The following is a 25,570-nucleotide window of genomic DNA, read 5'->3' as shown; positions in this document are numbered from 1 at the left end:
GTTTAACACACCGAAACCTGTAGGACCTCGCTCCAGATCCACGCTGTAGAGCCTTGACTCATCCTGACACTCACACACACACACACACACACACACACACACAGAGTGTTGGGTAGATGTTTACATGTGAGCTGATAAGGAAAGTGCTGAGTTCAGCATGTTCAGAGTCGGTGGAGGAGGAAACATGAAGCTGAAGCGGGATGTTATTCAGACTGACAGCTGGAAGTACAGAGCAGAAATTAAAAACACTGACACAGAAAAACGCTCTGTAGCACTAAAAATAGCAAAATGTCAACATTTAGACCTTTAAGCATGTAGTGTGACTCAGTTTAATTCCCGAATGCAACACACTCAGTTTAATTCCTGAACGCACCACGCTCAGTTTAGTTCCTGAATGCAACGCGCTCAGTTTAGTTCCCGAACGCACCATGCTCAGTTTAGTTTCTGAATGCAACACGCTCAGTTTAGTTCCCAAACACACCATGCTCAGTTTAGTTCCTGAACACACCACGCTCAGTTTAGTTCCTGAATGCAACACGCTCAGTTTAGTTCCCGAATGCACCATGCTCCGTTTAGTTACCGAACGCACCATGCTCAGTTTAGTTCCTGAACACACCACGCTCAGTTTAGTTCCTGAATGCAACACGCTCAGTTTAGTTCCCGAATGCACCATGCTCCGTTTAGTTTCCGAACGCACCATGCTCAGTTTAGTTCCTGAACACACCACGCTCAGTTTAGTTCCCGAATGCAACACGCTCCGTTTAGTTCCCAAACACACCATGCTCAGTTTAGTTCCTGAACACACCACGCTCAGTTTAGTTCCTGAATGCAACACGCTCAGTTTAGCTCCCGAATGCACCATGCTCCGTTTAGTTTCCGAACGCACCATGCTCAGTTTAGTTCCTGAACGTCCCACACTGAGTTTAGTTCCTGAGCTAAAACATTTAGTTTCTTAATTCTCAAATATGACAATTTTTCTTTGTTTCTTTATCTTGTACGACAGTAAACTGAATGTCTTTGTGTGTTGGACAAACTAGTCATAAATGTCCCCTTCAGCTCTGATAAAACGATTAATCGATAATGAAAATAATCTTTAGTTGCAGCGTCTGTGTGAACCGTCATGATATGGATTTAAGGGCTGCTGCACATCCAGTTCGTGCGTTTCTGATGTTTAAATCTTTATGAGAAGCTCAACAACAAGAAGCAGCTGCTTGAAATCAGATTCTGACATTTTATTCTCAAAAAGCCTGTTTTCATTTAAAAACGAAACTCTCTTTTAGCTTCATTAGCTTGTAGCATGCTAACAGCAGCCCAAAGATACCGCCTGTTTCAAAATGAAAACATAAATTGTCAATTTATCTATAAAATGTTGACATTTAGACCACACTGACCGACTACTTCAATATATAACTGTATCTTAGGTTAGGTTCAAATTTGAAAGTGTGTTTCTGAATGTTTCCTCTCTCAGACGATGTGTTCGCTGTCTGTCTGAGTTCACTTCGCTGCATCTGACTCAATTAAACATGTATAAGAACATTTGGTGAAACTGTTCTTTCAACCACAGTCTGACGCCAGATCTGCTGCAGATGGAAAACCAATAAAATATTAACCTGTTGAGGTAAAAGTCAGCTCCACTGCTCCTCAAACTGCCTTTCTTCCTTTACTCAAGTCCTGTACTTTGGTGCAGTTTTGAGGTACTTGTACTTTACTTGAGTATTTCTATGTGATGCTACTTTCTACATTTCAGAGGGAAATATTGTACTTTCTACTCCACTACATTTATTTGACAGCTTTAGTTACTTTTCAGATGAAGATTTGACACATTGGATAATATAACAAGCTTTTAAAATACAACACATTGTTAAAGATGAAACCAGTGGTTTCCAACCTTTTTTGGCTTTTGACGTCTTACAAAAAGCAGTGTGTAGTCGGGGTCACATTTCACATGTCTATGAGTTGTTAACAGCTCCACCAAATAGTGATTTTTCCCTCTAAACTTCTCACATGCTTTCATTTCAATAAATGTTCAAATGATCACGACCCCTCAGATTTATCTGCTGACCCTTTGGAGGGGCCCGACCCCTAGGTTGGGAACCACTGGACTAAACTAGCTAACTGTATATAAAGTAGTGTAAACTAGCTCCACCTCCAGCAGCTACAACAGTAACATGCTGCTCTAACACTGATGCTTCACTATTAATAATCTAATGATGTCATATATAATAATATATCAGTCAGAGGGACCAAACCACTACTTTTACTGCAATACTTTAACTACATCAAGCTCATAATACTTATGTACTTTTACTGCAATACTTCATTAAATTTATTAAATTTAGATTTAATTACTTTGACTGATGTAAGCTGTGATTATGACCTGGATGATATTTAACATGTCAGAATCTAAAGTAGTTAATCACAGGAAGTGTGACGTGCTGGCAGAGCCTCATGAGTGATGTAGTTGTTGAATGCTAATATAATATAACAAACCTGCTGCTCTGTTCAACCTGACTGTGTGTAAATAGTAATAATAATAATAGTCTGCACTCATACAGAGCTTTTATAGTCTTATCGACCACTCAAAGCGCTCTACAAAACATACATACTGATGTTAGAGGCTGCCATGCAAAGTGCCAACCTTTACAATGTTTCTAATGCTCACTCACCCGTTCACACACACATCACAGTTTGGGGTTCAGTGTCTTGCTCAAAGACACTTCGACATGCAGACTGGAGGAGTCGGGTATCAAACCCCCGACCTTCTGATTAGTGGACGACCCGCTCTACCCCCTGAGCCACAGACACTCGGTGATTTCTGTCCAATTTCACAGAACAATAAACTCACCTGCGCTCCAGTATGACACGCACACACACACAGACACACAGACACACACACACACACACACACAGACACACACACACACACAGAGCTCCACTCGGTTGGTCTGCTGAATTATGGATTAAAGATTCTATTATTAGAAAGTTTAACATTTCCTATTCAACGTGCTAAAACTGAACACGCACACTAGAATAACTGACATCTGACTGCTTCAACATACAATTAGTTACAATACTTTATTCAGTGGTGGAAGAAGTACTCACATCCTTTATTTAAGTAAAAGTATTAATACCACAATGTAAAAATACTCCATTACCAGTAAAAGTCCTGCATTTAAAAACCTACTTCTGTAAAAGTATAGAAGTTACATTTACTTTAAGTATCAAAGTAAAATAACTCAAATTTTGCAGTAAATGGGGCTGTGACTGATATATGAAATACTTGTATTGTTAATAGAGATGAATCAGTGCATCAGCAGCATGTTATAATTTTTCTTTAATCTTTGCTTTTTTGTGAAATATTGGAAATTTTAACCTCTTTTGGACCTTAAACAGTTATTTATTTGAAACCATGTGAGGGGAAATGTCTCTTTGGTGTAACTACAAACAACTCAAAGACATCTGAAACATGACAAAGAGACACAAATACACACTGATGTTTTTGTAAGGGGCCACACTGGTTTCATCTTTAACAATGTGTTGTATTTTAAAAGCTTGTTATATTATCCATTGTGTCAAATCTTCATCTGAAAAGTAACTAAAGCTGTCAAATAAATGTAGTGGAGTAGAAAGTACAATATTTCCCTCTGAAATGTAGTGGAGTGGAAGTATAAAGTAGCATCACATGGTACAAAAAAGTACCTTAAAATGGTACTTAAGTATAGTACTTGAGTAAATGTACTTTATTTACTGATTTTAGCGTGAAGTCGTCTTGTCCTCTGTCTCACTTTCATCTCTGTGTGTCCAGAACATAGACGGGTCCGGGACGTGTTTATCCTCGCTTAGCTTAGCTTAGCACACTTAGCTAGCCAGGCTAGCAGTTTCTCTCTGCTTCCAGTCTTTATGCTAAACTAGATTAGATTAAACCTCTCTCTGTACTGGACACACAGAGAAATGTTGGACTGTTCCTTTAAATCGGACGGATTCTAAAGGGACGCCGGTGTGAACATGAACGTATGAACGTGTTCATTATGAGGACAGACAGAGTTTTTTTTTTTTTTTGGGTTTGTGGTGTTTGAACAGAGAGAGCCACAGCTGGAAACAGACGGCACATCTGGACAGAGACAGAGACAGTCAACTGGGTCGAGTCACTGAGGCTTATTGTTATATAACACACACACACACACACACACACACACGCACACACACACACACACACACACACACACACACACACCAACATATCAGCCTATTTGGGGAACCGATATGACAACATAAAAAATAAAACCATCAGGAGAGCGAGACCCCATAAAGCTCATCAGATGTGCTGCTTTAATCTCAGCTACAGGTAGGTGCTGCAGTTCTCTGTCAGACACGTTTTTACAACATGTTTGTTCACATTATGTCAAATAATCTCCATTAATAGTCTGCTGAATCAGCTGTTAGCAGCTCCTGTTTGCAGTGTAACATGTATGTACAGACAAATATCATTAGATACTGAAGAAAACTTAATAATGTGATGATTCTCAGGCATCTACAGCCTCATTTTTCTCTGATTTCTCAGTGGATTTATGGTTTACTGTTGATGGACATCAGAGATAATAATAATTCACACTGAATGATATTAATATGTGTTTCATGTCTATGTGTTCACATCTGACTGAGTCCTTCCTCCTTTCTTTCTTTCCTTCTCTCCCTCCTCCTCCTCATCTCTCAGGAATGTCTGAAATATTTTCACCTCATCGAAACTCTGTGTGTGTGTGTGTGTGTGTGTGTGTGTGTGTGTGTGTGTGTGTGTGTGTGTTTGTGTGTGTCTGTGTGTGTGTGTGTGTGTGTGTGTGTGTGTGTGTGTGTGTAATCTACAGGTCAATAACTTCACACAGTGACAGTCGAGTACCAGCTGGGTTTCGCTCCGACTTTTGTTTCTGGGTTTACGTGTTTGACCTGCGGAGCTGCTGCTCAATGTTTAGGATTAAAGGAATATTCCACCAAAATGTATCCTTCCAGTAGTCGAGTGGAGTCGGTCGGTCTGAAGGACAAACTGTTACTGCAGATTAAATACCAGCTGATAAAACCAATCACAGAGTAAATATGTAGTGTGTTTGTTAAACCTGCGCCGTGGAATTTTACATATAAATGAACGTCTGTTACATTCAAACAAATTCACACGATGCTGATTAAACCTTTCAGCACCAGATAAATATCTTTGTATCTCACAGCATACAGAGTTTTTAATCTGAGGTCGAGTTTGACATTCCCACGCTGGCCGGATGATGCATACTGAGCGTGAACATGCGCACCAGAGACTCCTGCTAGCCAAGCAGCTAGCATCCAGTTAGCCCTCTGCTAACTTGAATTAGGATAAAATAATTTAATCATGTGGCTCTTCTAGATTTTCCAAATGTTATCGGACCGAACAGATCAAATTCTGATAGTTAAATGAGTCATTTTGCATTCGTTGTGTGACGCTCAAAACAATTTATCCACCGTTTTACAGCCGTAACAGAAGCAACAGAGCAGGATGAATCTGTGTCGTTATTATTAACACTCTAATGTTTAATCTGTTCAGTAGATCCTGCAGCAGCAGTTATATGTTGAACATGTAGAATAAAGGTTCTCATCTACAAACTAAATGTCTTCCAGTTTGAACTTTTATTAACTTCTCTGACAACAAACCTCCTGCTCCATGAAATCTATTTAACTCTCAAAAATCTCCATTAAATCCTCATTTTATATTTGAACAACATCCTGATAAATCACCGACCAGGGAATGATAAACGAGGGAGTGAAAAAAAAAAGAAAAAAGGTGTTTTTTCAGGCTGAAATTCCACTTTTACAGCATCACGTGTTTCAGATTTTTATGAGATGATTTAGAGCTGCAACTAACAATTATTTTCTTAATGAACAGATTAGTTGGATTTTAAAATGTCAAACAAACAGCCCACAACCCAAAGTTATTCAGTTTACTGTCACAGAGGAAACAAGAACATTATTCACATTTGAGAAGCTGGAAGCACAACAGACATTTTAGCTTTTGTTAGTAGAAAGACAGTGAATATAGTGCACTATGTAGAGAATAAAAATAGTGAAAAATGTCCATGATGTTGTCTTCAGATGTTCAACCAACAGTCCAAAACCTAAAATATTCTGTTTAACGTCATATAAAACACAGAAACTCACATCAGTGAAGTTTTTGCTGATAAACGACTTGAATGATTCATTGATCCCTCTGCTGCTGCTGCTCTGTAACGACGCTAAAAAGACTTTTGAGGGTTTTATCTTAATCTAAATAACCTTTAATGTCCACCAGACCAACGCTGTCTACTAGACATATAGTTTGTGTTCACTTATATAATCTCTGCCTGGATTATGTTCACAGTGTTTCTGATGAATGGAAGTACAGTTACAGTACATACAATACTGCAGCAGGAGGTCAGAGGTCGGACTGGATGCTTCAGACATGAAGTGCAGATGTGTAAAACTGAAAAATGTCTGTAAAACAACTGAAAACAACATCTGCTGAAGACTGAGACACTTGAGGAGCTGCAGAGATGAGACAGAGACTCATCCAGAGGACATGAGGAGTTTCTCAGATTGAACTTTAAACTTTAAATTTTATCCTCCATCTCTCGCAGACGAGAGGAGATCACACAGCTCACAACTCTTTACATGTTGTATTCACAGACAGACTGGATCAAATCTAATATAAAACAGATTATTTAATCTTTAACAGAGTATCTGTGTCTCCCTGATCTGTATCAACACACACAAACACACACACACACACACACACACACACACACACACACACACACACACACACACACACACACACACTCGCTGACTTACGTTTGGAGTCTTTGACAGTTTTCAAAGCTGACTGCAGTCGCTCCAACATGCTGAACAGTCCAGACCACAAAAAACACCAAAAACAAAAACTACTGCAGCCCGTCCTGACTGTCCACCTGTCTCTCTGTCTGACTGTCTGTCTGTCTGTCCACCTGTCTGTCTGTCTATCTGTCCACCTGTCTGTCTGTCTGTCCACCTGTCTGTCTGTCTATCTGTCCACCTGTCTGTCTATCTGTCCACCTGACTGTCTCTCTATCTGACTGTCTGTCTCTGTGTGTGAGGCAGGTTGTGCCTCTGAGAGCGGACGAGCGAGACTGAGTCTTAGAGAGAGAGAGAGAGAGACAGCTGGTAGAGGGGGGCGGGGCCAAGTGAGAGCAGATAGTGGTGGGAGGGAACAGATATGGACTAGAGGCAAACACACACACACACACACGCACACACACGCACACGCACACGCACAAGTGAGGGAGAGGAATGTTAACACAAGAGATTATTGTTCTGCTTTCAGGAGAGGAAACAAGAGAGGAAACAAGAGAGGACTTCAGAGAGGAAAGGAAACAAGAAAGGAGAGAAAACAAGAGAGGAAACAAGTAAATAGAGGAAACGATAGAAAACAAGAGAGGAGAGGAAACAAGAAGAGAGGAAGCAAGAGAGGAAACAAGCGAGGAGAGGAATCAATAGAAGAAGAAACGAAGAGAGATGAAACAAGAGAGGAAACAAGGAGGAAGGAAACAAGAGATAAAAACAAGAGAGGAGAGGAAACAAGAGAGGAAACAAGAGAAGAAGAAATGAGGAGAGATGACACAAAAAACTAAACAAGAGAGGAAATAAGGAGGAAGGAAACAAGAGGAGAAACAAGAGAGATGAAACAAAGAGGAAACAAGAGAAGAAGAAACAAGCGGAGAGATGAGACAAAAGTAGAAAGAAGAGGAGAGGAAACAAGGAGGAAGGAAACAAGAGAGGAGAGGAAACGATGTGTTCGCTCTGTGACTGTGTTGTTCGTCTCTTGGTTCCTTCCGGCTGAATTCAGTTGAATCGTTGGAACAAACAGAAGCTTTAATCAACCAGAGACTCATTAGAGCTGCTTGTGAACATTTCCTGAGTCCCGCTGGCGTCCTCTAGAGGCTGCACTGATCACTACAGACACAACACCAACAAACCGGCTGATGATTTATCTGTTCTCACAGTCTCAGTGGACATAAACATGTAGTTTGGTGTGTTTTCATATATGAAACAGTAGACTGATCTACATGTTGATGTATTGTGATCATTTATACAGTTTAACGACATATTGGACAAAACACTTTTCAATATAAAGCTGCAAGCAGCGTTGGTTGGGACCTCACGCTCTGGCCCGTCAGGATCAGATAATTTTGCTTTTTAAAAATGAGGGATATTTCTTACAAGTTTGGTGCTTTTATTTTGAAAGTTTGATTGACAGGATGAGAATTTTCTGCAGGTTGAAACATGTCTGTCTTGCTCACACCTGTGTCATCAAAATCATGCAAGTTTTGGGCCCATTCACTTGAATTTCAATGAGTATATTGAAAACTCTTGATGAGTTTGTGTGTAAAACAAATTATTTTCCTAATTTTCATCAATTCTATTTTTATAAAAGTTTGATTGACATGTGTACTGTCAGGTGTGTAGAGACAATAAGTAACTGCAGCTGGACACAGACAAATACTCATATATTTGAATGGAGAGTGTGAGCGAACCCACACCTTTTTGATCATTTACTGCTTCCACATAGTTTTAGATACAAACTTCATTTGAACTTTAAATGAGTCACGAGACTTTGACCTACAAATCTTGAATTTACATGTTTTTTCTATCTTTTATTGTTTTTGAGATATTAGAGTGTGAGTTTTAAAGTCTTTTCTTGCTCCTCCTGTGATTTTATAATGAGTGTGAGGGAGTGACATCACCAGGAGCAGTTGGAGAGGAGGATTTTAGAGTACACTTCTTGTGAAATCTCCTCATAAATCCCATGACTTTGGCCAAATCTTACATTAAAAATCATATTTTAGAAGGAAATTTTGTTGCAAATCCATTGATACAGGTTTGAAAGTGGCCAGACTTATAGTTTAGACGTCAGAAGCCTCTGTTTGACACAAAGTTCATGCCCATAGATTGCCTCCCCATTGGTTTACATTGTAAGCTGTGATGTGGCACTGCAACTTTCAGGACTTATTAAATCCAAACCGTTCAAGTTATTACAAGGTTTTTAACAACTTTTTTTCAGCACAGTGTCATAAGTCACCTATAAAAGTTTGAAGCCGATACCATTAACGCCCTCGGAGGAGACAGTGTTTGTTCGGGGGCCAAAATTGGGGCAAAGTCTTGATTGGTTTGATCTCTCTACGACATTCCTACGGGTCGTGGCGGCCATTTTAGTTACATAGGTGGCACTAGAGAGCACATTGGGGGTTAATTTTTAGATATTATCAAATTTTTCACCAGATCTGATGTGTGTGCCAAATTTGGTGAGTTTTTGAGCATGTTTAAGGGGTCAAATTTAGGTGTGAAGTCCAGTAATAATTAAGAAAGAAAAAAACAAACAAACACGAAAAACAACATGGTCCTCGCCTATGATGCGTAGTGACCTGGCTGTGAATACAGGAAGTGAAAATAAAACCTTTGGATTCATCAGGACTCACCTCCATTGGTCACTTCCTGGGAGGCGATGACGAATCCGAAGCCTTCTCCGGGCCGCCTCCTCAAGTCCACCTCCACGGCCTTTGCTCCTCTTCCATCTTTGGCGACTGCACCCAGAGCTCCTCCCCCCCCTCCTCTGAGTGGAGGAGGCCCACCGGCGCTCTCCTCCACCCCCAGCAGATCCCGTGGCTCTAACGTCAACGTCACAGGAACAGAGTCCAGGAAGCTGGTGCTCTGGATGAGGGTCGAGGCCGGGGGCCCGTTGGGAGTCTGGGCAGGAGGGGCCCCTGGAAGACAAGGAGGAGTCAGACTGATGGGAGATGAAGGACGAGGAGAAGTCACATGGTACTTGAGGGATGGGGGGGGGGGCATTTACCTTGGTGGGTCCCTGTGGCCGGTAGGTGCCCCTCCTGGGGGCTCTCGAGGGCCAAGCCGGCCTGGCTGAGCGGGGGGACGCCCCCCACCAAGGCACCCGTGGACGGGGAAGGCAAGTCGGCTGAAGTGGGGGGGTGGGAGGAAGGGGTGGCGAGGCTGTGAGGAGAGGGGAGGGGCTTGTAGAGGTTAGGAGTGACGACTGGGGAGGAGACGGGACCTGAGAGAGGAAGACGAGAAAGTTTGTTAGTTCCAAACTAGAGCTGCAAATGACTGTTATTGTCATTATTGATTCATCTGTTGATTATTTTCTAGATTAATTGATTAGTTGTTTGGTCTATAAAATGCTAGAAAACGGTGAAAAATGTCGTTGACGTCCTCTAAATGTCTTGTTTTGTCCACAACCCAAAGATATTCAGTTTACTGTCATAGACGACTAAAGAAACCAGAAAATATTCACGTTTAAGAAGCTGGAATCAGAGGATTTGGACTTTTTTCCTAAAAAAATGACTCAAAACATTTAATTGATTATCAAAATAGCTGCAGATTAATTTAATAGTTGGCAACTAATTGATTAATCGACTTAAACCTGCAGTCAGGACTCGTTTATCTTTATTGGTGCTTTATAATCTCATAAAGCTGCTAATAATGTCAATAATCAATGAACAGCGTTGGAGGTTTTCAGATATGCGTACCTCCTCTGAGGACCAGTAGTACCACTTCTCCCTGTTTGGTGTGTTCTTGCAGAACTCTCTGGACCTGAGGAAGGAAATACACTCCTGGTTATTACTGTATCAGCTCAAGTACAGGACGACCCCCTTGACACCTGCCCAACACCTGTCCAACACCTGTCCAACTACTGTCCAACTACTGTCCAACACCTGTCTAACACCCGTCCAACACCTGTCTAACACCCGTCCAACACCTGTCCAACACCTGTCCAACACCTGTCTAACACCCGTCCAACACCTGTCAAACTACTGTCCAACACCTGTCCAACTACTGTCCAACACCTGTCCAACACCTGTCAAACTACTGTCCAACACCTGTCCAACTACTGTCCAACACCTGTCCAACACCTGTCCAACACCTGTCTAACACCCGTCCAACACCTGTCCAACACCTGTCTAACACCTGTCCAACTACTGTCCAACACCTGTCCAACTACTGTCCAACACCTGTCCAACACCTGTCCAACTACACACATCACTGTTAAACAGTAATAATGTTTTATGATGTGACAACGCTGTGGTTCAGGTCGGGTTAGGTTTAGGGAAAGATGATGGTTTGGGTTCAAATGATCACTTTGTAAAGGTTAAAGAAACATGTGGTGGGTTGAAGTTACTACTTCCTTAAAGTTAGGCCACCTTCGTCATCATAACTACAATAATATATACAGGGTTAAGGTTAGGGGACGACTGTAGTTACACTTTTTAAAAAACTTGTGGTCGGAAACAGGTAATGAACAGTGTTCTCCTGTAACAAAGTCCGCTGTTGGGTTAAAGCCTCAGGGATGTAAACAGGAAGTATAACTGTCATGGGGTCCGGGAGTTAGCTGTAGGCTACAACTTGTCTATATTTGTTTAATTTTTGTCAAATAGTCCCCATTAAAAGTCTGCTGAATCAGCTGTTAGCAGCTGCTGCAGTGTAACATGGATGTACAGACAACTATCACTGGATTACTGAAGAAAACTTTAAAATGTGATGATTCTCAGACAAGTTCTGCAGTCGTAGGGAATGTCTTAGCAGATTTATGGACGTTTATTCACAACATCAGAGATGATAATGATATTCTCGGGAAGTGTGAGTCACACTGAATCTAAAAATATGTGTTTCATGTTCGTGTGTTCAGATTTGACTGAGTTATGACTCAAAGGAGGACGAGTTTTGACACAAACTGTGGCTCATGTACAATATAATGATTGTCAAATACACGTTCAACTGTCCACTCAGCTCCAGAGGTGATCCAAGATCTTCATGATGGTTGTCCATATTCCATACTTCATGCAATACTCATAATAATAATAATCATAATCAGCAACATAATAAGTGTAACAAGTGACATCACGGCAATTTTCCTGCTAAAATCTTCCAGCTGGCTTGGTGTTGTAGTGTGTAGAAACACTGTCATATCACTGATAGAACAGATGGTGGCAGTGCAGCGTTTCATTGGAAGAGGAAGAAGAAGAAACACAAGGACAACAACAACAATGGCGGACGCAAGTGTTGTTCTGTTTATTTTCTTCTTTAACAGCTTGTTTAGAGTTAATCGTAGCTATCTACCACCTTTCTCTCCTATAACTGTTGGAATCTGGTCACAATAAACTAAATGTCAGGAAGCCGCAGTGAAAACAGAAACAATATCCTGTTTCTTCTTTGCTGGTTTTCTGTGGCTGACTTCCTCGTCTGTCCTCCGCACATGCCCAGTATGTTACCCGTTCTGGCGTTTTAATATGGACGGAGGTGTTTGCAGAAATGAGCTGAAACTCCTGCTGTTGACGCATGTTGGCATTTTAGAATCTAGCCGACTTCATGTAGACGCAGTCGAAGATTTAAATTCTGGTTAGCCAATAAGAGTGGAGCATTGACATGTGACCCTGACTGTTTGGATGTTGGGTAAATATTAATCTCTGACCTGTGAGAAGCTGAGACTCTGCACGTCCGCTCCGTTGATCTTCACTATAGCGTCCCCCGGCTGCAGGGAGGGGCACTGCCTTCGATCCCAGACCCGCCTCACCACCGCCAGCTGACCCCCCTGGCCCCCCGCTGTCACACTGAACCCAAGCCCCCCGCCCTCGTTGCGCCCGAGGGCCACCGGCACAAGCTCCCCGCCGGGGGCCGACCCAGGCGACCCCACCCCAACCGGCAGCACCAGCCCCGGGTTTCCTCTGGAGGCCGGGGAGGGGGCCGCGTGATTGGCGGGGCACCCATTAAAACCGCAGGGTGGGATGTCTCTGGGCGGGGTCAGGGACACGGAGGTCTGGGGCATCGGCGGGCGCTGAACAGGAGCGCCGGGAGGTGTGGAGGAAGGGGTGGGGGTGTTAGCGGCAGAGGGGCTGGTGGAGGGTTGGTGGAGGCCCGTCTCAGGCTGAGAGAGCGGCAGTTTGGACAGAGTGTGGGAGGACGAGGAGGCGATGGGGAGGGTGGAGGAGGAGATGGGGAGGGTGGACGTAGACAGGTCGCTCTCTGAGGACTTGGAGCTCTGATGGTGGAGGAGGGAGGAGGAGGAGAGGGTGGGGAGAGTGCTGCTGTTGTAGCGAATCAGAGAAGACCTGCAAGCAGGAGGAAGAGGAAGAAACATAAAGTAGAAATGTTTAATTTCAACTTCTGATCAGTCGTCGTGTTAGCGCTCTATAAATAATTGTCTGTTATTGTAGCTAACGATGCTAACGCTAAAGCTCACCTTCGTGTTCCAGGGTTGGAAAGACCGGAGTCAGAGTTGCTGTGACTGGATGCCGTCCTCTCTGGAGGGGGGGGTGGACCCACTGGGGGTTCAGAGGGAGTGGGAGTCGGCGGGCTTGTCAGCCCGTTCGTCATTGGCTGAGCAGCATAGGAGGGCGGGGTTTGTGCCAGTGCTGCGTTAGAGAGCGAGGAAGTTAACTGTCAGTGAAATTAGAAATCAATAGATAATAAAATGTGTGTTTGATTCTCTGTAGGAATTCAACTAAACATGTTTTCATCTCAGAAGAAATAAAACAGAATAATGAGATGTTTGGAAATGCTGGTGTAGTTTGGTGCGAACAGCAGATCTGTTACTTGATTTTATTGCATTTTACATTTACATTTTTTCATTTAGCAGCAATTTTTATCCAAAGCGACGTACATCTGAGACGGATACAACACAAGCAGGGATCTAGACATTTGGTTTAAAATGTGCATGCTGACTTTACTGACATTTTTTCAAGGAAGGTTTGAAAAAAGAGGCGTTATCTCAGGACTTCCTGGTTCCTGTAGTAAAAGTCTAATTCATGTTTCTCATGTCAGTAGTTCTCTCTTCTACAGTTTGGATCAACATGAAACTCTCCTTAGTAAAAAGTCGAAGCTACAAGACGTAAAAACTGAAGGTATATATAAAGGTGAGTCATGTTCCTGACCTGCGATGCTGCCATTGGTGTCCAGCGTGCGGCTGTAGGTGAGGTGCGTCAGGCCGCGGTTCAGGTTGGGGGGGTTGGAGGGCTCGCTGGGGGTCTGTGGCTGCTGGAGGAGTTAGAAGGTTAATGATTTATATACAGAAACATACAGAACACATATATAAACTGAAACATCGGATTAAACTCCGCACCGTCTCCAGACTCTGTTTGGGACATCCGTCGGGGTTGTACAGCATCGGGTATCCTCTCCTCAGCACCACGTCCACGCTCTGACCCATCGGCACCGACTTCAGCATCTCCACCACCTCTTTATGAGAGCGACCCAACACGCAGCTGTCGTTGATGTAGACCAGGATGTCGGCTGCAGAGACACACAAACGAGAGTCCAGTCAGTCTTCAGGTCAGTTTATCATCATCTGACGCAGTGACTCACAACCTTTTTCTTTAATGGACGTTTGTTGTACCATCGAGTACACTGACAACCCCCCCACCTGCAGGGTTTCATACTTTAATTTCACCAATTTTTCACCACGAATGACACTCAATTCTGATTTTGTCTCTCGCCTTTATGAAGTAAAATGTTCATTAAAATGTTTGGCCAGTGCAGCTCTTTGGTTGTTTTTACTACTTTTGAAAATCAGCACAAAGATATTTAACCACCTGTCTACGCCAAGTGGCAACAGTGCCAAAAACTGCAGTTCCTTGAACGACCACTTGAGGCTCCAAAAGTGAGTCAATCCCCATAGACCTCCATGTTAAGATGCCCAACTTTACAGCAGAAATAAACATGTTTACAGCCTGGTACAAACAACGGTTTTGGTCTCTGTTGCTAATTTCTCCTTTCATGACAACTGTACGGGGGGGTGAATTTTTTTATAACTCATCCGTTTAAATTTTATTAAGCCATAAAGTTCTGCATAATGAAGGACATGGCTGCTTTGAGTGACAGGTCCGCCAGCCGCTAGGTGGCTTGTTTCAGCCATTCGGCCCGCCTCTTTACCCATTTTTGATTGGCTGGGAGTTACACACTGCCAAGATGGCGACGGCCGGAGCGGCTCTCTTTGAGCTTCAAAACCGCTCTTCAGAAACCAACGAGTGACGTCACGGTAACTACGTCCATATTTTTATACAGTCTATGGTCTATGCTAGTCTCATGCTCACATCTACACGGCGCCCTTATCCTCGCAATAATTTTTTAGATTTTATTTCTTTGATTTTTCTAAATCCATAAAGATATAAACTTTTAAAATAATGATTAAATGTAGTTATTTTCCTCACAGAAAGGAATGCGGATGCGATGCTGAGAGAGATACAGTATATAAACAGTACTATGCAAAAGTTTCAGGCACTAAAAGTAAAGTGAGGATGTTTCCAAAAATAATATCACGAACAGTTTTTATTTATCAGTTAATTTCATACAAAGTTGAGCAAACAGCAGAAACTTAAAGTAAATCAATATGTTGCTGTGAGCAGCTTCGCCTTTAAACCAGCAGCAGTTCTCCTCGGTGTTTCAGGTTCTCGGCAGGTCGGTCGTTCCTGCGTCTTGGAGAAGTTGCTGCAGTTCTTCTTCAGCTGCTTCTGTCTCTTCATGTTAATCCCAGACTGACGCCATGATGTTGAGACCAGAGACCATCTGTTGCAGGACTCCTTGTTCTTCTTGTAGCTGAAGATAGATCTTTATGACTCCGGCTGGATGTTTGGGCTCGTTGTCCTGCTGCAGATGATCAGACGCCTCCCTGATGCTGCTGCTGCATTATGGAGAAGGCCGGAAATGCTCCCCAGCTCAGGAACATCTTGCCAATCCTTCTATAGTAATAGACCCTTGCAGGTAAATAAAATGTTGTAACATCAAGTAACAACTAAGAAGTGATACAATTGTTAAAATTTCCAAGTATTGATTTTATGTTGGGAGAAAATGACAATTAATCATCTGTCCACTAAGTTGGACAAACTCCTTGAAAAATGCGTATTTAAAAAAAAATGATGTTCAAATATTTTTTTTTATGCCTAAAGAGGAATAAAAACCCTGACTGAGGTTATTATAATTCATGCGCGAAAGGGTTAAAAAAAAAATCACACACCCTTTAAAATCCAGAGGGCCCTTTGACCTTTTGAAGCTCTGGTGACTCCTCGTGAGGGTTACGACACACCCAGCTGTCCAGCTGTCTGTGTTACTGGTCTGGTACTGGTCTATTCTGTACACACAACACCTGTTTCCTGTCATTCCATAGTGGGAGAGGGATTCCTCCTCTGTTGCTCCTCCTGAAGTTTCTTCCAAAGGGGAGTTTTTCCTTATTTGAACAAATAAAATTGACTTGACTTGACTTGAGATGAGTGGCAGGAGGTGATTGTAGGCAGCTGGACTGAAACTGGGTCAATGAGCGTACAGAGTGTTTCTCATAAATCTAACAAAGGTGTTTTTGATGAAAATGCATCAGTAAAGACGCTTAAAACAGAAAAAATGTCAACAGACAAGAAAAAGCAGGAATCACGATCACATAACATGATGTTGAGGATCTGAGTGAGATTCTGATGATGTCGTCTGATCCATCGTACGTTTCTCCACATTGTTGGTTAGTTTGTGTCTTTTTAACCAGTTTATTACAGTTTCTGTTTTTATTGTTTTCAGCTTCAAGATTTTCTTGTATTTCTTGTCTTTTCTGCTGCCTGTTGAAACTCTCCGCTCTCTTTTTCCCAGGAGATTTTATGAAATGTGTGTGTGTGTGTGTGTGTGTGTGTTACATTCCTGACTATTTATCCTGAATGCACGTGAGCAGGTCTGATAGTGTGGGAGAGAAAGGAGGCTGTGTGTCAGACAGATTAGAGGGAGAGAGAGTGTATGTGTGTGTGTGTGTGTGTGTATGTGTGTGTGTGTGTGTGTGGATTAGCTGTAGATCATGTGTTTTGTGTCCGTGAGAAAAAAGAAAAAAAATAAAGAGCTGAGAAGCGAACAGATTTGAGATGTTTGTCTAAAACTGTCTCTGTTTTATAACATCTGAACACATCAGATCACGTCGAGTTTAAAATATGAAAAATAACAAAAACACTTAAAAATATCTGGAAAGCATCCAGTCTGAGATACGCTGATGTCAGGAATCTCCTCGTGAATGTTGATGAGAATCCTTTTTCTATTTATATACATTATTTATATGAACATTATGTAAAAAGAGAGAAAAGTAGGAGGAAAGTGAAGAAAGCACGATGAAGAGTTTTGTTTTGTTTTTTTCCAAATTCATATTTATATTTTAAGCTCTTGAAAACTATAAGATGGAAAAAGACGCGTTGTTGTTTGGAAAAATGATAATAAAAAGATTCTAAGAAAACAAAAATAAACTAAACACATCAGAATAGTCTGTCTGTTTATAACAGTAACAACAATCACCACTAACAATTATCTTCATTATCCATTAAGTTTCATTATTGATTCATAGTTTTGTCTATAAATTGACTATATACGTCTATAAAAATAGTGAAAAACGCTCTTTATAATTTCTCAGAGTCAAAGGTGACGTCTTCAAAAGTCTTGTTTTGTCTGATCAACAGAAAACTCTACAAGAGCTACAAAGATTAATCAATTCAACTATTTTAATAATCAATGAATCATTTGGAGTCATTATTTTAAGAAGAAAATGTCCAAATTCTCTGATTCCAGCTTCTCAAATGTGAATGTTTTCTGGTTTCTTTAGTCCTTATTGTTGGTCTTTCAGAAACACTGATCAACATTTTGATCAGTGAAGATTTCACCTGTGCTGAAAACCGTCCTGTGTAAAACACTGAGGGGTCGTGTTGTTTAAAGTGAGACGATGAAATATGATCCAGCAGTCTGGTTGGAGTAACAGATGATTGCGTTTAAATGCTGATCGTAAAAAACACACTGCAGTAATATTCACAACTCTGGAAAGTTATCAGACTGCAGCCTGTTTACTAGTGTTCACCATAGACTGTATATAAAGATGGACGTCATGACAGCTTCATGATCGCCCCCTGGTGGCTGGCTGCAGTATAGGTCATAAGCCCCGCCCCCTCCATGTTAGCGGATGGGACACGAGCCAAACTAAAAAAATCAAAGTCAAAGATGGTTTCTGTCATTTCAGGTAGTTCTTATCATGCTAATGTTTGTTCAAGTGCTCATTTTTCTTATAAGTTTGTTTTTAATTAGTTATTTGATGATATAGAAAGGGAGGGAGGGGTCTGACGTCATGATTGACAGCTGTGACAGCCGCTCTCAAACCTCCGTCAGGCAGCGGGACGGCTGAGGGGGGCGTGTCCCGCTGGCCGTCATCCCGCCACCCGACTCTACTGTGCATACTCTGACTCCAAATGACGTCAAAAAAAGCAAGATGGCCGCTCTCGGAAAGGAGATATTTTGGCTTCAGTTTTGCGTAGTGGCAGGAAGTGGAGACATGTTGTTCATATTTATATACAGTCTATAGTTGTGCACATGTGGAGTGCGTCTGTGTCTGTATCATGTTTGGTTTTATATCATTTTTACTGTATTTATTTCTATATTCTTCTATATTAATACTCATATCATTCATACAATGTTTATCTTGTTATATCATTATATTACTCATATTACCCCTGAAGAGTATGAATGGACTTCTACACTATCAACCATTAAAACTACATAAACACAATAAAACAATGATGTAACTTCATAGACGGCCATAAAACGATCCTCATGTGCTTCCTGTCGTTTTTATCTCAGTGCGTCTGCTTCTGTACAACGTGTGGACTCAGTACTGAACCCTGCAGGTAACCAATCATAAAAAACAACTGTAATATCAGTACTGATGAAGTAATACTTGCAGTAAACAGTATCAGTACCTGTGTTGAGAGCAGGCGGGCCTCCAGGTGTGACGCTGTACACCTGCAGGAACTCTCGCGGTCGACTTCCTCCAACGATGTTGAAGCCGAAACCTCGAGGACCTTTAGAGAGCCGAGTGTGGATGGAATAACCCTTCAGCTCACTGGGCTCCTCGGTGAACTCTGGGACTGAAACAGGACGGAGAATAAAACACTGGTTCACACTTGAAGACTTACTCTTTAATTTTTTAATAAACAAGTTGTACAAAGTCTGATTCCTGTATATTTTATATAAAACTACAGTAGTAAAATCCTGATTGAAGGCAGTGGACTTTTATTTAATTTTTTCATTTCTATTTTGTCTTTTATATCATATAAAATAAAATGCTGGCAGGTGTTTGAGACTCTAAATATAAAATAATAAGAGGAAAAGTTTGCTGATAATTTCATAAACTGCAGTAAAATCTGAGTCGAACCAACAGGATGTGAAGCAGTTTGTGAGTCTGTGCTGCCTCCTGCTGTCAAAATAAGTCTAAGGCAGTGGTTCTCAATGTGGGGTCCTGGGACCCCCAGGGGGCCTTGAAGGGCATAGGGGAATAATTTATTTTCACTATAATTCATCTTTAATTAACACAATAACAATTATTATGGTCCTTTGATGTGAAAAGGTTTGAGAGCCACTGATCTAATGTAACAGGAAGTGAGTCTCTGTGATCCTCAGCAGCAGATTACAAAGTAAAAGACAGAAACAGGAAGTGACAGTTTGGACTTACGTTCTGTACAGGAAATCGTCTCTTTGCTCTGAGTGCGAGGATCCAGCCAGCTGGTCGTCTTTGAGTTATGACTGACGGAGAGACACATCATCATCATCATCATCATCATCATCATCATCATCATCATCATCATCTGTTCATCCATGGTCAGAAAGCAACATTCGCAGTGACTCCTGGGTAATGTAGGAACACTGGAACCAGTCAGAACTTGACTGCGTGTTAAAGTTTGGTGTTTTCTGAACCTGGTTTGACTCTGTGTGAAAAATATTGGCTTTTATAAATAAAGGAAACATTCAGTGATGATGTCACAGTTTCTGATCTGAGCGTCTGGTGTCGTCTCACTTTGCAAATTAACAAAAACTGACTCATCCGTTAAAATTAAAGAGTACTGGTGCAGATAATGAGGCTTTTAAATCATCACTAAGTACCAAACTACACTGAAAATATGTTCGATTTAAGCTAAAATGTTATTAAACTTTCCTCAGATCAACTTAATATATTACAAACAATCAGAATCAGACACCAAAATGAGATAAAAATCTGATTATTGATGTTTTTAATTGATCTCGTTACTCACTCGATGTAGTACGGCTCTCCTGAATCACTGAACGCTAACTCCCAGTTTTCAGGCAGCGGACCTCCTCCTCCTCCTCCTCCTCCTCCTCTTCCTCTTCCTACTCCTCTTCCTCCTCCGTTCTCTATTCCCTCCCGGGTCCCGACCGTCGACTCCCATGATTGGCTGAGAGGCAGGGTGGTGGGCGGGGCTCCGGCTGAACCTGCTGAAAGAGAGAAAGAGGAGCGTCAGAGTCACACAAAAACACACACCTGGTGAAACGTTAAAACAACACACACACACACACACACACACACACACACACACACACACACACATACACACACACACACACACACACACACACTGAAAATATATAAGCTTCGTAAAAGCAGAATTTTTTACTGCAGAGTTGTTATGTTGGATTACATTAGATTACACAGGTGTTCCTAATAAAGTGCTCAGTTAGTGTATCTATAAATGTGTATCATCTATTTAATTACAAATTCTGATTATATTGGTTTTCAACTTTCCATAAGAATAATAATGTACAAAAAAATGCCATAAAAAATACCTGATATACAAACATGTAATTCAAATGTTTACTGTGACTTTATATTAATGACTGTATGTATTTGTTATTTTTTCCATCCTTTAGTTTTGCTCTTTTGATGCAGATGAAGCGACTCCAACGCTGAGTCAACAGTAAAAAACATCATCATAACTAAAAGACCTGCATTTATAACTGAAGATTAAATAAACAAGTTGTACAAAGTCTGATTCCTGTATTTTTTATACACAACTACATAACTACAGTACTAAAATCCTGGTTGAAGGCAGTGGACTTTTATTTATTTATTTAATTTCTATTTTGTCTTTTATATCATATAAAATATAATGTTGGCAGCTGGTTGAGACTCTAAATATAAAATAACAAGAGGAATAATTTCCTCGGTCGAACCAACAGGATGTGAACAGACTTTTAAATCAACAAAGAAGAAGGAAAAACCCTTTAAATGACATTTCAACGTTTGTATGGATTTCTGTCCTTTTCTTTTTTTAGCAGGTAGTTTACAAAAAAATGCCATAAAAAATACCTGATATATAAACATAATGGCTGATGGTAATTCAAATGTTTACTGTGACTTTATATTAATGACTGTATGTATTTATGTTATTTTTTTCACTCTTTATTTTTGCTCTTTTGATGCAGATGAAGCGACTCCAACGCTGAGTCAACAGTAGAAAAACATTTCAAAAAGTCTCCTTATTTTATCACAACTTTTGTTTATGGACACAAAACCTCAACCAAGAGGAAGAAAAACCCTTTAAATGACATTTCAACGTTTGTATGGATTTCTGTCCTTTTCTTTTTTTAATAAAAAACAAAAAAACAAATTCAATATGAACATAAAAGCAGGAGTCTGTACTCTTAAGGAACTCAGGAACATGTTTCAACTGTGAAGGAATCATGTAGGATTGATGCAGGACAATGAATTACTGAACAAGTGCTGTCACCAGGTGTGTGTGTGTGTGTGTGTGTGTGTGTGTGTGTGTGTGTGTGCGTGTTACCTGACAGTCCGCTGTCTTCCTCGCTGTTGTCTCCTTCCTCCACAGCTTTCTCCAGGTTGCTCAGAGATTTGCTCCTCGTCCTGAAGTTCCTCAGCAGGTTTCGATGTTCCTGGTACGTGATTGGTGGACTCTCCGGACCGATGTGGACGGGGCGGGGCGTCCCGTAGTAGTTCCCTGTGATTGGATGAAGAAAAAGGAAAAACAATCATGGTGGAGCTGAATACCAAACAGCAACACATGACAGGAAGTAAAGTCCAACAACAGTCAAAGCTCACTGATTTAAAGTTCAAAAACTGAAAAAAAAATGTATTTGTTGTTGAATAAGTAATTGTAATAAAATATGTATACGTGTGGATTTGAAGAGGTCAGAACAGTGAAAAAAACAAAGACAATAAAAGAGAAAATATAAAAAAACTATATGAAATAAGATATACTACATAATGAAAAAAATATTAATGTATTTTTTAAATTGTTTGCATAAATTTATTGATTTTACTGTGGACAAAAAAAACTCCCAAATTGCAGCTTTAAACCAAAATGTCCAGAGATTTAAAGATTTAAAGTCATTTTTAGGACCATCAATTATTGTTCACATTTACAAGTTCGAATCATCATGTGCAGAGTCACCAGTAGAAAAAACACTTAATCTGTTAAATATAAGAGTTGATCTGTGGGGGAGGATGTAAAACAGACATATAAACACATTAGCGGCGGGTTAGATATGATATTTCAGGGTATTTCTGCAATAATGATGTTCTTGATGATATAATAAAATACTTTCTGACTCCGTTTTTGCTTCTTCTTGAGGTGGTGGTACAGGAAAACAATAATGAAATATAATTCAATAAAGAAATAAAAATAATAAAAATAATTTAATGTTTGTTTGTTTTTTTTTTACCAACATTCTTTTTATTGTTTTTACAGCATAACGAAGAAATATCAAGTAATAAAATTACATACATTGAACAAACATGTCAACCCTCCACCCCCCACATTATTCCAGGTCTTGGTTGGGGGTCAGGATAATGCTTTATAGTCCATTACCTTGTGTAAAAAAAAAAAAGAAGAAATATTTCTACAATTTTATTTACTGTTGTTGTTGTTTTCTGGAATAGGTCATTTTCTCTAAAGGGAGAGTTATGATATCTCAGACAACCACCTGCTTATACTTGGTTTCCTGGTGTTTTTCCATGAGAAACACCATTAACACACTTAAGTCTACAAATATTCGTTAATTCTTTTTAAATTTCAAATTATCCGGATGTAAACCTGATATAAACAGCTGTGGGATGAAGGGTACTTGAATCTGTCAAATATTTTGAGTACAGAATTTTTGTATTTCTGTACATTGTCAAGTACAATGGAAAAAAAAGTACCTTTTTCCTTCTCACATTTAATACAAATATCAGTTATAGCGCTGCTGTTATATCTGTTTAGCTTTTCTGGAATTATATATGTTCGCATTAACCAGTTATACTGTAGCAATTTCAGGTGGGTGTTTCTTAGTTCTCCATTGTTTTCTATTGGGATGTCTTCCCGTAAGGTCCTCTCTCTATGCCTAATGGTTTTTTTTTTTAATTGTTTGGGTAAATTCATTGATTTTACTGTGGACAAAAAAAAACCTCCCAAATTGCAGTTTTAAACCAAAATGTCCAGAGTTTTAAACATTTTAGGTCATTTTTAGGACACTGTAGATTATTGTTCACATTTACAAGTTTGAATCCTTTTTCCCCAAAATGCAAAAAGTGCAGATTCACCAGTAGAAAAAACACTAAAACATCTATTAAATATAAGACTTGATCTGTGGCGGAGGATGTAAAACACACATATAATCACATTAGCGGTGGGTGATATGGCCTTTAAATAACATCATGATATTTCAGAGTATTTCTGTGATAATGATATTCTTGATGACATCATAAAATACTTCTGGCGGGGTTTTTGACTTTCCTCAAACTCAACCAGGTGCTTCTTCTTCTTCCTTGTTGTTGTTACAGTCGTCTTCACATCTCACATATTACTGTCTGATCGTTTTTAACCACCCTGATGAACTCCTCCACCGTTGACCTCATTACATCAACACGTAGGAATATCACCATTATCACGATATGAAATTTTATTGTATCATATTAACAATTATATCAATATTATAATGAATAATACAATATGTCAAATCCCTGAATCATCATTATATAAAGTCTATTAAAGAGAAACATAAAGTAATGGTTCGTCACTTTGTTGAGTGTGAACACAGAAATGTTTGTGTGTGAATTCAGTTTCTATTTTAGTCTCATTAATCCCGTCAGATTAAAGCCGACAGAGAGACACAGAGTGGGTTAAAGAGAGAGAGAGAGAGAGACAAGACGCCGAACGAGCCGCTGACAGGCAGGTTTGAGGTCTGAAGGATTAGAGACAGAAAATCCTCTTTTCCTCCCAAATACTGTTAAAAAAACCCTCCATGTCAATCACCCTTCAAATACACTGGCCGCTGTAAAAAACATCACCGCTCGTGTTTTAGACGCCGCAGGAGGAAGAATGATGATGTTTTATTCTAAACTCAAAATCTTATTTAAGTCAAATTAACAGCAAAATGTAGATAAAAGATCAAAAATGAAAGCAGATCATTGAAAACATGAGTTTTATTATTATTATTATTGATGTGAAAGCAGCATTTTAATGTATCTGGTGGATGTGCAGCTGATTTTAATTAGTTATTTTTTTAAATTAATTCAATTTAAGAAAAACTCACAGCTAATCAAAGATTAGCAACGATTAGCCAATTATTAGATCAGTCACCCGACAGAATATTAATTGCCAATTATTTTGGTAATTGATGAATCATTTTGAGTAATTTTCTAAGAAAAATTCTTTTAAACTGTGAATATTTTCTGGTTTATTTAATCTTCTGTGAGGATGAACTGAATGTCTTTGGGTTGTTGATAAAACAAAACATTTTTCACCATTTTCTGACATTTTATTGACCAAACGACTAATCAATTAATTGAGAAAATAATTAGATTAATTGATAACAAAAATAATTGCTGGAAAATTCAATTTCAGAGAGTGTTGGTGAGTTTTAAGGACATATCTTTCCAGCAAGATGTTTTACAGTGTAAAAGAACCTCAAATTAAAGAAATCTATAAACTATAATGAGTTGAACATGTTGTAATAAAGGGACAGTCCGCTGGGTGCGTTTGTTTTCCGTACCTTTGAACTTGCCGCTCTCCAGCAGAGCTCCAGACTCCTCCAGAGAGAAGAACTCCTCGATGGACACAAAGTTGTAATCCACACCTGTGATCTCCCCGTCCCGAGGCTGCCTGGTCGTACCTGCAGGGAGGACGCAGAGCGTGATGTCATCACTGGACGCTGCTCCGTCCCACAAACTGAACACAGTCAGTCCACAGAGAGTCACATTTATGCTCATTCACTGAGAAATACTGAGGAGTTAAAGGACGGATTCACTATTTTTCAACTGAATCTTAACAGTCAAGTGTCCATATAAATGTATTTAAAAGTTTATCTGAAGCTAATATGAAGCTTCAGCGTCCAAATGAGTCAAATCAAGTAGATATCTTTCAACGTTACAGTCTTTTTAGTGCCAAAGTCCCTCTTTTTGTTACTATACTTCCACCTGCAGCTCAACAGGGAAACACTGTCCGAGGAAACACAAAGAGGGAATTTGATGCTAAAAAGACTGTAAATGTGTCAGATATCCACTTGATATGACTAACTCAGACTGATGAAGCTGAATAGAAGCTTCACAGAGACTTTTAAATGACTGTGTGGACACACTGTGGATTTTATCCTCCATCACTAACATTGAAAACACATTTGAAGGATCTTTTAATATCCAGTATGAACAGGAGGAATGATTACAGCGAGGAAAACCTCTTTCACT

General features: G+C 40.2%; 1 protein-coding gene across 9 annotated transcripts in view; it reads right to left on the bottom strand.

The window, feature by feature from the left end:
• The window catches only part of magixa (MAGI family member, X-linked a), a 66,060-nt gene that overhangs the window by 16,210 nt on the left and 24,280 nt on the right, over positions 1 to 25,570 (bottom strand). For 7 of the 9 annotated variants that reach the window (XM_042409276.1, XM_042409280.1, XM_042409283.1 and 4 more), the window contains 12 exons: positions 24,880 to 24,999; positions 21,672 to 21,845; positions 20,124 to 20,325; positions 19,547 to 19,617; positions 18,795 to 18,962; positions 14,159 to 14,328; positions 13,971 to 14,073; positions 13,280 to 13,451; positions 12,512 to 13,148; positions 10,572 to 10,635; positions 9,881 to 10,096; positions 9,507 to 9,791 (listed from right to left, as the gene is read on the bottom strand). In XM_042409276.1, the coding sequence (XP_042265210.1) occupies positions 9,507 to 9,791; positions 9,881 to 10,096; positions 10,572 to 10,635; positions 12,512 to 13,148; positions 13,280 to 13,451; positions 13,971 to 14,073; positions 14,159 to 14,328; positions 18,795 to 18,962; positions 19,547 to 19,617; positions 20,124 to 20,325; positions 21,672 to 21,845; positions 24,880 to 24,999 (2,382 nt within the window). The remainder of the gene's footprint in view (positions 1 to 9,506; positions 9,792 to 9,880; positions 10,097 to 10,571; positions 10,636 to 12,511; positions 13,149 to 13,279; positions 13,452 to 13,970; positions 14,074 to 14,158; positions 14,329 to 18,794; positions 18,963 to 19,546; positions 19,618 to 20,123; positions 20,326 to 21,671; positions 21,846 to 24,879; positions 25,000 to 25,570) is intronic. The other 2 variants (XM_042409278.1, XM_042409277.1) reach the window with 2 other exon arrangements.

Source organism: Thunnus maccoyii, chromosome 4, assembly GCF_910596095.1.
Source record: "Thunnus maccoyii chromosome 4, fThuMac1.1, whole genome shotgun sequence".
Classification (NCBI taxonomy): Eukaryota; Metazoa; Chordata; class Actinopteri; order Scombriformes; family Scombridae; genus Thunnus; species Thunnus maccoyii.
Note: the sequence above shows the minus strand (reverse complement) of the source record. Positions and strands in the feature narration are given on the sequence as shown.